Here is a 14,194-nt window from a genome sequence, read left to right as displayed (position 1 = left end):
TTCCTGGTAAGGAACTGCCCACGGAATGCCCTTAAACATGTCTTAATAATCAATCTGTATACATGTGCTCAAGGGAAATGTAGTTTGCCTTATATGGGAAAGGAGAGATAGGAAGTGACATGAATTCCTGCGTGGAATACTCACAGCAAAAAAAAAAAAAAAAAAAAAAAAAAAAAAAACAGCGAATCACAAAATGTGTCTGCTCAGAAAACGAATACAGCATTTTTACTGGGCTTTATATAGCAATGGTTCAGTAAGTGGGCAGATTGTTCCTGGAGCCGTTTGTTACAGTTCTAGTTCGGAGCAGGTTTTTTTTGTTTAAGTGCATTAACACACAAGGTACCACTCAAGCTTTGAGATCTTTGATAGTGTGCATCCATCGGTTGTTAGGGGTTCCTTCAGCATTGGGCAACCTCTCAGATAAGTTCCCACTGACACCATTGATCTTTTTAGCTATCTGTAAGGAGATAATTCTTCCCAATGATCACAGTGTAAGGACCTTTCTTCCCACTGACCATCACGCTAATGTACCAGGAGTTGTAGAAAATTTTGAAAAAAAGTTTTTTTGTTTCTGTGACAAAACTTTGTAAATAAGTACGTTTTCTCTTTCACTGATTTGCACTGATGGGGCTGCACTGACAGGCACTGATAAGGCGGCACTGAAGGGCACTGATGAGGTGGCACTATAGGTTGCACTGATATGCAGCACTGATGTGTACACATAGGTGGCACTGATGTACACTAATGGATGGTACTGAGGGATGCCAATCAGTGCCAAACAATAATGCCTGCCAGTGATGCCCATTGTGGGCACTGATTGACATCCATTGTGGGCACTAATTGGCATCCCTGGTGGTGACTAGTGGTGGCATCCCTGGTGGTCCAGTGTGGGCATCTTGGGGGGGAGGCTGTGCTGATAATCGGCACAGACCCCCCTGTCAGAGGAGCAGCCGATCGGCTCTCCTCTACTTGCATATGACAGATGCGAGTAAGGAAAAGCTGATCAGCGGCTCTTCCTGTTTACATCGTGATCAGCCATGATTGGATACGGCTGATCACATGGTAGAGAGTCTCTGTCAGAGACTCTTTACCTAGATCGGAGTTGAGGTGCGTCAGACTGACACACGGCAACAACGATTGCCGCGATGCGCGCATCAGCTTTATATCCTGGCGACGTCATTTGACGTCCGGTCAGGCTATCGCAACCACTTTGCCGTGGTTAAAATTTGAAATACTTTTTATTTGTGCTTATTTTTCAAGATAGCATTAATATCAACATATACCTTGTTCTTTGCAGACAGATGCATTTACTATTACTTGCTTTTGATTGGGGAGGCACATTGCTGAGCTTCTCTCTATAAGTGGGGTTAAGAGATGTTCAGGCTCCACTTCACCTGAACATCTCTTCTCTGTTCCTCCACGGGTATGTTTTGCTGCTTCTATCCCCACATTGCATCTTTCCGGTACTTCACTCACCTCCCTCTGTCACTGGCCCGCCAGGTTTTACCTATATACCAAAAATAACACTTGCCTTTAAATGTATTCCATATTTGTTAGCGTTGTCGATACTAAGCATTTGCACGAGTACTTGTACTCGTGCAAATGCTCCAATACAAAAAATTATACCTTCAAGTCCACTGCCTAAGCCTGTTTTCACATACGTGTGGGGGCCGGTTTGCACTGCGATTAATAAAATAGTTTGGTGCGGTTTTCTTCAGCAGTTCAGGTGTGATTCCAGTGTAAATTGTTAAAGTGTATAACATTGGAAATGACACCTGAACTGGGCTGAAAAAAAAAAAAAAAAAACATACTTGACTCTTTTTTGGACTCACATGTGAACTGGCTGCCTAGAAAAGGATTTTGGTTCACAAGTCATGCAAATTGGATGCAGTTCAAAACGCATTCAATTCACATATCTGCGGCCTGGTAATTTGTAATTATTCAAAAAAAGAAACTGTCACAGGAAACTAAAAAAAAGAAGTATCAGTAATTGATACTGGCAAGTACTTGAGAAAAAGTATTGGCACTCGTACTGGGTCTTAAAAACTGGTATCTGTACATCCCTAATATTTATACTTCAGTACAGGGAAGTATACCCAAACCTCTCTAACCAGGCACATTTTTACCCTCTCTCAAATCCACACCACCACTCAATTCCCTATCTGGCTGCATTCTCTCAGCACAGGTCATGGGGGAACTCTAGATTTCATGAAGCCTTTTCTGCAATAATCCTTATAACTATACAATAATTGATAAAAGCCATGCTTCCCTTCCATGAGCATTCAATGGTCATTCAATTAGGCGAGTGACAAGTACAACCCCACCAGATTTCTTTCCTCTACAGGACAGGAATCTGGCAGGATTGTAACTGCCACTTACAAAATAAAGTTTATTAAATGTACACAAAGAGGGCAACCATTTTGTAACAATACACATGAGTACAGCAGAGTATACCCCAACCACTGTAAAAAGACATTCATAAATCAGTAAAGTGGAGTATACCCCAGTCATTCTGTGACAAGACATTCATAAAGCAAACTTGAGTATACACTTTGCAACAAAATACCTTCTTTTAGAAAACAGAGGATGCTACACAAGCTTGTAATGATCATCTTTTATTAAAAATTGAATTACCAATTAAAAAGAAATAGTATATATACTCAACGTTTGTGTTCTCCAAAGTTTCTTGCTTAAATCCTTCATGCTGCATGAGAGGTCAATAACATACCCCTACAGAGCATGTTTTAGAACCATGCCACAAGAAGGCTGCCAATGCAAAGGAATAGGAAAAAAAAATGAAAAAAAAAATGAAAAAAGAAAAAAAGAAAAAACAAATTGAAAAATTGTCAGCAGTTTGAAATGGTGTAAAGGGGGTTCAGGATGACTGTTTCACCTATATGTCGGCAAATGAAAAACATGGTGAATGAAAAAGAAACAAAAATAAAATATTAGAAAATGGGAGAAGAAAAATATATTAAAAAGCCTTAGAACACATGGTACCTAGTATTTTTGTAATAGCGTTCTAGTTAACCTTGTCCTGAAATATATACAGATTATTTGTGGCTGCCACGGCTATGATGTTTTCTGAAGGGTGCCAAGCAGTGTGGAGAATTTTTTTGCTAAAGTCCAGGCTATCCACGCTGATTTCATCTTTTCTGCGTTTGCCTCCTACACAAACTTTGCGTGGCTTGAGAATTGCTCTAGGCTTGCTGTTTTCTCGAGAGGCCTCCAGTGTGACGTCACGTTTGGTGTTGCGATCAAACATTCTGAAGAAATTGTTGTACGAGCCAGTCATGATTACGCTGAAAGAAGACAGGAATACGTAAAAAAGAAAAGTCACTAAGCAGCACAACAACGGCAGGAAAATATTCCTTCCCAATATAGACATGAGTAGAGTAAATGCTGCTACTAAGTTTTTATTGCTGCCCATGAGATATCCCCTTACTTCCCATCCCAGCGACAAGACATGAATCAAAGTGAATGCTCATCACCAGACAGTAATAATAACCTGACAGAATGTCTAACTTTTCCCAAAATCACGGTTTTGTTTGAGCCCATGTCCTAAGAGAAAGTCAGGGAACCTTCCAATAGGAGTGCAGCAAAGACTGCAAATTAAAAAAAATGGATTAAGTATGCATTCCTTCCTCTCTGTAAAATGGTCAGCATTGTGCTGTAAGAGCACACTTTTTAGCATTTCTGCACTTTAAATAGCATTAACAAGTCATGTTGCCCAGCGTTTCACATAGCAGCATAGTTGTATTAATAAAAGTACAAATTTAGTGAAGAGACCTGGAAATCATGACCTGCTAGAGCTAAAGGAGAACAGTTCTGGAAAATGTAAGGACACTTTCACACAGGCAGCTAGGGGGAGGCAAAAACCAAGTAATTGAGCTGTGGTTTTAATGCCCCCTGACCACCCAGATCAATTGTATTGCTGCAATTGTACAAGAAAGAGAATATGACATGTCCACAATAACCAGCTCAAATGCAACAATTAAGGCCAATGGGAATGCACTGCAACAGCAAGCCAAACATTTGTTTAACCACTTATCCTCCAGAAGAATTTAAGCCCTTTCATGACCTTAGCATTTTTTGCTATTCTGCACTGTGCTACTTTACCTGTCAATTGTGTGGTCATGTAACACTGTACACAATTTTATTTTTTTGCTATATAAGCATAATAATTATAATAATAAATATTTTCTATTGGTTATAAAACATCTGACAAAATCAAATCGCTTCATAAAATTTAGGCCAAAATATATTCTGCTACGTGTCTTTGGTAAAAAAAAAAAAAAAAAAAAAAAAGAAAAAAAAAAAAAAAGTAAATTAGTGCCACTGTCACATGACATAAAAAAAAAAAAAGTATCATTGAGTACTTGAAAAAAGTATCGGTACTTGTACTCAGTCTTAAAAAAGTGGTATTGATATAACCCTACTTTGGGTGATCAGTTACAAACTACAGTACATATTTATATACTGTATATATTATATACTTTTATAACTGATCAACCCTGATGTGAAATTGGCCCGTTACGCAAGATCCTTAAAATGCCAGGACAGCACAAATACCCCCAAATTACCCTTTTTTGGAAAGTAGACAGTGCTTATAAGGTAGGGGTAAGGTTTATAAAAAGGTAAGGTTTATAAAGGTATTTATAAAAGGCATGGTGCTTTTTTTTTTAAATTGTAATTTTTTTGTCACAATTTTTGGGAAATTAAATGAAATACATTTCTTTTCACAATATTTTAAGATACAGTCACTAGTGCAGTCCAGCATCGTCATGACTGGTGTGATGGTTATCAGGTTATTAGTTAGATGGAGAAGGGAAAGGGGTGGAGGAGGGAGGAACAGGGGAGTGCCTTGCCAACCTAGGCTATGGGGCTGTGAGTTTTTATTGATGCACACAGTGTGGAACTAGAGTTCCTCCATGCAAGGGTGGCTCCAATGGCTGCTACAATAGTAAGGGGCCACCCTAAAAAAGGAAATCCGAGGTACCAATCATGGAACCAGCTTAAACTGGAATACAGGCAAGGATTAAAAGATAAAGAAGCCGCATACTCAGTAAGTTATTTCAGCTTCTAAAAGTGCTTATAAAACCGAGGGCAATATCACTTTGAAATAGGGGCAGGTAAAGACCTGCAACAAGGTTTGCCAAATAAAACTGCAATCTATATAGTTTGACTTGGAATTGACACAACAAACCTGAAACATCTCTCATTTTACCATGAGTTTCTTTCCCCTAGGTCAAGACTAGAGGTAGAATTATCCCCTCAAAAAAAAAAAAAAAAAAAAAAAGTATGTAACTCTTATCAAAGTTATTATATACAGAACCCGATAAAAAACAAAAAAAAAAACAAACATTCACTCATTTTAATCCATGTGCACTCTTGGTGTACCCTGGGAGACCTCATTCAGTGGATTTGATTGATAAAACTGAATTCACTTTTATGCACTATGCAATGCTGTAAATAAAATAAAGAACTTACCTGTCTGAACCATTCCACACACATTCAAATTTGTCAAAGATGCAGTCATTCTCGTAGAGTGAACATAGTTTGCTGCGGAGGTAATCATGGACCTGGAATAAGGACACAAGACAGCACTTTCAGTATAACTGCTTAATCAGCACAGCACTGCAGTATGTTTTTAGAAAAGTCACACTAAGCTGCTGGCTGTAACTAGAAAGATTTTTTTTTGGTTAACGTAAATGGGTTACAACAGTGGTTCTCAACCTGGGGGTTGGGACTCCCTCGGGGGTCGAATGATGATTTGCCAGGGGTCACAGAATCCTGGGCTGTTCCTGAAGCCTGCACTGCTCTCCCAGCCTTTTTTGCGGCAGCCCAGCAGGGCAGTTCGTGGAGCTTTTGGCCACCCAGCTGGGTTGTACCTGGTGCCTGCGGCTGCCCACTCAGCCGCTTCGCAGCCACCCAGTTCATGGCATGGATGGGGGGGGCAGGGACTGGAGGTCAGCTGACTTGTGAGGAATGTGAAGTGAGAGGGGCCTATCTCCTGAATTCGGCATAGGTGTCACTGCTACGAGACACCACAAAGTCGGAGACATGGTGAAACTGGAGACAGAGTAACACTACCTGTGACTATAGTGGCCACTACAATTCTCAGATCATCAGATGACCTTGATCAAGAGCACCTAAGTTGGCTGATCAGAACTCCCCCAGGCACTACCACTCATCCTAACTCCCTGCCAGCACCGCCACTCATCCCATTCCCCCCACCAAGGAGTAAGAGAAGGAATAAAAATAGAGAATACATGGAAGGGAGAGGAAAAGAGGGGGAGGAACAAAAAAAAAAAAAAAAAGGGAGAGAAAGAATAAGAGAAAGAAGAAAAACAGGTAGCGAGAGGAATGGTAAGAAAAAACAAGAAATTAGGAGAGAGAGATAAAAGGGAAGGAAAAAGAAAGCATAGTTATATTCTAAAATGTACCATAAGGGGCTTTAATACTGTACGAGTGGAAGCGACTCAGGGAGCACTAAATGTCCATGGGTTAGGGACGCAAATTACTTTTCTTGCCTTGGGTGCTGACAACCCACGCTATGAAAATAATTTTACTTTTATGGGTCCCCACAACTTGGGAAATTTTATCAAGGGGTCATGGCACTAGAGAGGTTGAGAACCACTGGGTTACAATATCGGCCACGATAACCACTATAACCGAGACAGAAGTGAGGTGAAATCTTCCTACACAAAGCAATAAGCCTGTCAGTTTCTAAAGCTCCGTACACACATTAAAATTCATCCTGTTCCACAGGAACTAGACGAAGTTCTGTACATGTGTACTGGGATCTGTTCAACAGAAGCCTGTCCAATGCCCAGCTTCTGTCAAATGGTCTTGCTGAAAAACTAGCCTTCAATAAGTGCAAGTAGTCACGTGGGGGGGGGGGGGAATCTCTGCATCACACATCTTTGTGTTGTTGCAGAAATAGTCTATTTTTTTCGTTCAGCCTGTAGGTTAAACAAAAAAAAAACAAAAAAAAAAAGCTGAATGTGTATACCCAGCTTGACTCTTACCCACGCTAACCGCTTTAAAAATCACAATACACAACTAATGCAGGTCTATGGAGATTGAAACTATACAGTTTGTTTTTGTTTGTGCTACTACATTTATTTTAAAAGTAGGAAGCAAGCAAAGTAAATACATGGTTCAAAATACATAAGTCAACTTTTTGTGTTCGATATTGTAATATATTTTTTTGCATGTTTCCTGAAGAAAAAACAGGGAAACGGCAAAAGCATCATTAGATAGTTGTCTCTACTAAAAGATTTCTCTTTCTGTTCTGGTCCTGGTGACAATGGACACAAACAGCAGTAGATAACCAAAAATTTTCAGAAGGAGCTCAGCAATGGCAGCGTCCATTATCTCTCAGTATAGCTTTTCTTTCATGACACTTTCTAGCTAAAATACAAATAATCTTACATATCCCACTGTTTGCTTTCTTGATCCAGGCAATAGGGGAAAATTACCAGCTAAAAAATCTTCAGAAACTGGCACATCCAGTAATATTGATCTATTGGTCTCTCTGCACTTACTGGTTCCCCTGATCCCTACATCACTACATGACACAGTGGTAGGAGTCAGTGGAACAAAGCAGATGGGAGTGGGCAACCAGGAAGCCAACACTCCCAGAGTGTTTGTGAAGATTCTTCAGTCTGCGATTTTTCCTTAATACTGCAGAGATTAGAAAAGTGTGCAGTGTGAGAGGCAAGTCATTTTTTTGCAGAGGCCATTTTATTTTACGTTTTAGTGAAGTTTTTAAAATTTTACATGTTAGTTAGTCAGTGCAGACCATTTGTGTGTCCTGCATGCCTCCGGACCAGACGACTTTATGGCCTTATATTATAAAAAATGTGCTCTATTGCTTGTTCCACACTTGGTCAGATATTTCAACCATATACAGCGAGGGGACCCCATAGATGCCGATTCCAATAGGGTCTATATTAGTCTTATATTGAAGCCTTACAAAGATCCCAGCAATATCGCAAATTATAGACTGGTCTCTCTAATAAATTGTGATCTAGAGCCGTTAACCAAATTTACACTAGTAGATTGAATAACTTCATAGCACAATACATTCATGTAGACCAAGTGGTATCTTCTCCTGCATAGGCAGGTGGCATACCAAATGCCAAAGTCTATAGACTTAATCCTGCTCCTTTCCTCTTGAGATATGTAAAAAGCTTGGAAGGAAATGTTATCGTTAGATAGGCAAAGCATTTGATGCCGTTTCCTGGTCCTACCACTTCCAAATTGTGTCCAGATGGACCTTTGGCAACAAATCGCTCTCCTTTTTATGCTCTCTATATAGATCTCAAATTGACCAAATATCAATGCGGGGTTATAAATCTGACCCCATCAACATTGCTTGGGGTACCAGGCCGGGTGCCTGCTTTCCCCTCTCCTTTTTATCGCTCTGCACTGGCCCCAATATTATTGGTATAAAAAGCAGAAACAGGGCTCACAAAGGTGCACGGTTTGCTGACGATTTATTTCCTCCCTATATACCACTCTCCCAAACTTTCTTTCTCCCCTGAAATTGTTCAGGCAGATCTCTGGACTATTAGTTAATTGGGACAAGCTAGAGAGACCATGAATCAACTTAGAGGAAGCCACATATGAAGCCTTAAAGCCTAGTACACTTTCTTGTTGCAGTCAGATTTTCTGCTCTACCTGGGCAGCTAGCTCCTCATTTAACATCCCTTTATAGAGTTAACTACTAGATATGGAAGCATATTCAATTACTTCTGTGTCTTGGATGGGTAGGATATCATCGGTCAATAGGTCGATTCTACTTAAACATTTATATCATTTCAAAACACTCTCCATACTAGTACCTGTAAATGCATGCAGTCCATTGCAAACCAGATATGGAAAAGCATGTAAAGATTCAGAGGTAGTAAACTGCTTGCCGCAACTTATATGGTTTAAAGAACTGGGAGGGTTGGGAGTCCCAGACTTTAGAATGTATTCTAATGGGGCTCAATTGCCTAACAAATCCAAATCTATTCTTCTTACAGGCCAAATTGGGCTTCTTTGGAGGCTCAGGCCTGTGCTCCACTACCACTCGATCTAGTAATGAGGTTCTCTCCTCTGGAAAACATTTAAGCCCTATTCTATCTCACTCCCTGAATTTATTAAATTCCTCCTGTAAGATGACCCCTCCATTCTCCCCATACTCCAATGGCCCCGTTAATAACAAAACATTCCCACCTGGCCTTCAGCTCCATTAATTTCATTAGTGGTTGAATAAAGGGTTATATCACATAGGGCACTTCCTTGGCCAAAAAAGTATGCGTCCATCTTCCCATTTCCCTCAGTAGACTGAGATGCTGCCCTCTGAACAGTTTAGACTACAACATACAGTAATTGCACTCATTCCAGAATTTCTACAGTTTTTGAAAATAGGTATTTTCGAGACATGGTGTAGAGGGTTGCCATATACAAGTTTTTTTTTGCCTAACAAGTTGTATCAGTTAGCATAGGAGAGAGATCAAGGCAAAGAAATTGAGGATTGTAGGGCCTGGACCGCTTAAATTCATAAAGTAATTATGAATGTGACATTGACTGAAGCTGGTTATAAAGTTTTTTTCCCAGATAGTACTTGGTTCTCAAGAGGCATTATAAAACATACCCTGGATCCCCTTCCTTTTGGGGATGTGGTCAGGTGGGAACAGTATTACATACAGAATCTCACATAAGTGAGTACATCCCTCATATTTTTGTAATTTTTTATTTATAACTTTTCATGGGATAACATTGAAGAAATTACACTTTGCTACAATGTATAGTGGGCGTACAGCTTGTATAACAGTGTAAATTTGTTGTCCCCTCAAAATAACTCAACACACAGCCATTAATGTCTAAACCGCTGGAAATAAAAGGGAGTACACCCCCTGAGTGAAAATGTCCAAATAGGGCCCAAACTTTCAATATTTTGTGTGGCCACCATTATTTTCCAGCACTGCCTTAACCTTCTTGGAGATGGAGCTCACCACAGCTTAACAGGTTGCCACTGGAATCAACTACTCCTCCAGGATGACATCACAGAGCTAGTAGATGTTAGAGACTGTGTGCTCCTCCACCTTCAGTTTGAGGATGCCCCACAGATGCTCAATCAGGTTTAGATCTGGAGACATGCTTGGCCAGTCCATCACCTTTACCCTCCGCTTCTTTAGCATGCAGTGGTCATCTTGGAGGTGTATTGGGGTCGTTATGTTGGAATACTGCCCTGCGGCCCAGTCGCCGAATGGAGGGGATCATTCTCTGCTTCAGTATGTCACGGTACATGTTGGCATTCATGGTTCCCTCAATGAACTGTAGCTCCCCAGTGCCAGCAGCGACCATGCAGCCCCAGATCATGACACTCTCACCACCATGCTTAGCTGTAAGCAAGACACACTTGTCTTTGTACTTCTCGCCTGGATGCCGCCACACACACTTAACACCATAAACCAAATACGTTTATCTTGGTCTCATCAGACCACAGGACATGGTTCCAGAAATCCATGTCATTCATCTGTTTGTCTTCAGCAAACTGCAGGCTTTCTTGTGCATCATCTTTGGTAAAGACTCCCTTCTGGGACAACAGCCATGCAGACCATTTTGATGCAGTGTGTGGCATATGGTCTGAGTACTGACAGGCTGACTCCCCACCCCTTCAACCTCTGCAGCAATGCTGGCAGCACTCATACATCTATTTCCCAAAGACAACCTCTGGAAATGACTAAGCATGTGCACTCAACTTCTTTAAACCTGTCCTGTTAAACTGCTGCATGGTCTTGGCCACTGTGCTGCAGCTCAGTTTCAGGGTCTTGGCAATCTTCTTATAGCCTAGGCCACCTTCATGTAGAGCAACAATTTTTTTTTCACATCCATCCTCTTTGCCATGAGGTACCATGTTGAACTTCCAGTGACCAGTATAAGGGCCCCTCTCACACTGGGGCGGTGCAGGCATCAGCAGTAAAGTGCCACTATTTTTAGCGGCACTTTACTGTCATTTTAGTGGTGGTACCCCTGCTAGCGGCCGAAAAGTGCAGCTGCAGCAGCGCTTTGCTGGCAGTGTAGCCACGCTGCCCCATTGATTTCAATGGGTAGGAGCAGTTTAGGAGCGGTGAATACACCGCTCCTTCACCGCTCCAAAGATGCGGCTAGCAGGACTTTTTTCACCGTCCTGCCAGCGCACTGCTCCAGTGTGAAAGCCCTCTGGCTTTTACACTGGAGTGAAAGGGGGCGGTTTTTTCAGGCGCTACACAGGCGCTATAGCGCCTGAAAACCACCCCAGTGTGAAAAGGGGCCTTAGAGAGTGAGCGATAACACCAAATTTAACACACCTGCTCCGCATTCACAACTGAGACCTTGCAATGCTAATTAGTCACAGGACACCGGGGAGGAAAAATTACCAATTGGGCCCAATTTGGACATTTACTTAGGGATGTACTCACTTTTGTTGCCAGCGGTTTAGACAATGGCTGTGAGTTATTTTGAGGGGACATTAAATTTACACTGTTATACAAGCTACACACTCACAACTTTACACTGTAGCAAAGTGTAATTTCTTCACTGTTGTCACATGAAAAGATATAATAAAATATTTACAAAAATGTGAGGGGTGTACTCACATTTGTGAGATACTGAATATAGTGGACCTGCCAGGTGAATCTGGATGCAAGTTCAATCCCTGATAAACCCAGTAACTGTGGTTATCACCAAGAATGCCAGGGTTGCCCTTCTAAATTAACCAGTTGAAAATCTTCTCAGGCATACGGAAATTTAGGGGTGGCAGAAACAGACCTTTGACAGGCACCTTTTCTCCCTTTCTTTCTTCCACGATTCTTTCATTTTCCTCTTCCGTATTCCTTCTACTCTTTTTTTCTTGTTAACATTGTTATCTTTACGCTGAGGCCTGTGCTCACATTCATATGCCAATGTGATGTTCTATATGGGATTACTGCTCAGTTATTTGTCAATTCAACCCTTTTTAAAAGTGCATTTTCTTCGTGTTGGTACTGTGATATTTAGGTATAATATTGTTTACCATTTTCTTAGAATGTACTTTAGGATAGATCATACGGAATGTTGCCTAGGATCAGCTAATATCAACTGACCGCTGTAACCTACTGAATATATGCTGTATACCAATGCAATTTTGAGCGTACACTCAAGTACCTTTTCTCAGTCTATATTTTGCAACACTAAAGTATTTTTCTTTGTGAAAAATCAATAAACATTATTGAAATATAAATTTCTGGTATCAAAGTGGTCCCTATACCTGGTATGTCTCTATTGGTCTGTTTTCCATATTCAGATCCCAGACTTTGACAGTAAGGTAGTCTCGGGTCATGATATACCGGCCACTGTGGTTAAACTTTACATCTGAAATGGAAGAGATGATTTCGGAAAAAAATGATCTGTTGCTGGCATCCTCTGGCTCTTCAAACACTGTAAAAAAAAAAAAAAAAAAAAGAAGGAGATTTTAAAAAGATATATACATTCACCATGTATTTAATGCAAGTGTGACAAAATTAAAGAGTGGACATGAAAAACTTTCCAATCATTCAAGTTCATTTAATCAGGCAGTTAAAAGAACAATGTGGTTGGGCAAAGAGCAATAACCGATGGCAACCAGATGCTACCTGCTATTCAACTATGCACATTCCCATTGTACAAGTTTACACCCATTTCTCTGCTGTGGCTATGGAGAAAAAGAAACAGATGAATTGCTCAGCAATACATTTTTGAGAGAAAAAAAACCCTTTTCCACTACAGTGGTGCTCTAGCAGGACGGTGAAAAAAGTTCCGCTAGCAGCATCTTTGGAGTGGTGAAGGAGCGGTGTAGTCACCGCTCCTACCCATTGAAATCAATGGGGCAGCGCGGTTATACCAACGGCAAAGCGCCACTGCAGCGGCGCTTTGCGGGTGGGTGTCAGCATCAACGTGTTCTTTATTATGCAAGCTACCTTTGCTTAAAATAAAAACTTCTGAATGAAAATCAAGAGCTACAAAGCCCCTAACAACTAATTGGAAGTTGAATATTTATTTTAGGCTGTATCTGTAACCTTAAGCTGTGTCTTTAATTTCCACAGCCCTTTCCCCTAATTTTTAAGGAGAACCTGTTGCAAACTTGGGCTATTTTAGGCAGATCCACTGACAAATGGGTAGCCTTGGACATATACAGTAAATTATAATTATATATTTGCCTATTATTTGGACATGCCATTTTTAAATCAAATATGTGTCTACCGGCGCAAAAAAAAAATTATAATTAAAATACCAAATATTGTGGAGCAACCCCACCACTACAACATCAATGTGAAAGTTTATACTTTTTGCTGCAGTCAAATATGGTTCTGCTTAAAGTAAAAACCTGTGCAAAATGAAAAAGTGTGTGCTGGCTGCACTAACCCTTATATTATATATCTTAGAACCAAAATGTACACCAATGAAAAATATATACATATGCATACACACTAGTAATACTAAATATATCCATACAGTACACCGTGTCTAGATCTCATGTGCAACTCATACATCCAATATCACCATTTCTGTTAGATTTAAATTATACAAAATAAACATGAAATGTGACATTTTGTGTTTCCCAGCAGGCTCTATGCATTTTGCAAATACAATTGCGTCATCAGGAAGCTTCCCGATGACGCACGCCAGGATAGGAGAGACGCGGCGATACCCTCACCCATCTAAACCCATTCAAACTGCTAGATACATTTCCAAGTGCCTATGAGTTGGCACTAAACGTAAGTGACATAACCTTACCTTTTTTATAAATAAATGCACAGACATCCTGCGCAATGATTGCTGTTCATTTTTTATGAGGGCGAATATTGTTTAAACCTGTAAGCTGGGAGCAACATAGACCGTGAGTGGAGTGGTTATCCCTATCAATAAACCAAAGGTGTTTTCTATATTAATATCTGGTGAGAGGCTAATTCTTATGGTGGTGTTGTCACTAAATTGGTGGATATGAAATACACAGAATCACGGATGCAAGAAATAGGAGGATTGGAGTAATTTAATATACCGCAAGGAATGCGGAAGGGGCATTCACTAATACGTTGGTTCACTTATACCAGCATAAAACACAGAACATTTAATGCCATTTTTACCAACCACTGATTACGTAATAATCCCAGTCTGGCCACATTTCTGACAGGTTCAC

The 14,194-nt window shown here is 40.5% G+C and overlaps 1 protein-coding gene across 4 annotated transcripts in view; it reads right to left on the bottom strand.

The window, feature by feature from the left end:
• Positions 1-2,599: 2,599 nt before the first annotated feature.
• The window catches only part of PPP2R2B (protein phosphatase 2 regulatory subunit Bbeta), a 500,138-nt gene continuing 488,543 nt past the window's right edge, over positions 2,600-14,194 (bottom strand). For all 4 annotated transcript variants that reach the window (XM_077472980.1, XM_077472978.1, XM_077472979.1 and 1 more), the window contains exons 7-9: positions 12,287-12,456; positions 5,491-5,582; positions 2,600-3,302 (exon numbers count right to left, since the gene is read on the bottom strand). In XM_077472980.1, the coding sequence (XP_077329106.1) occupies positions 3,023-3,302; positions 5,491-5,582; positions 12,287-12,456 (542 nt within the window). In that variant the 3' untranslated portion in view covers positions 2,600-3,022. The remainder of the gene's footprint in view (positions 3,303-5,490; positions 5,583-12,286; positions 12,457-14,194) is intronic.

The sequence above is a fragment of the Lithobates pipiens genome, unplaced genomic scaffold, assembly GCF_037356315.1.
Source record: "Lithobates pipiens isolate NorthernLeopardFrog02 unplaced genomic scaffold, aLitPip1_a1.2 Scaffold_8, whole genome shotgun sequence".
NCBI lineage: Eukaryota > Metazoa > Chordata > Amphibia > Anura > Ranidae > Lithobates > Lithobates pipiens.
The sequence above is the reverse complement of the archived record's forward strand: the minus strand, read 5'-3'. Positions and strand labels throughout refer to the sequence as shown.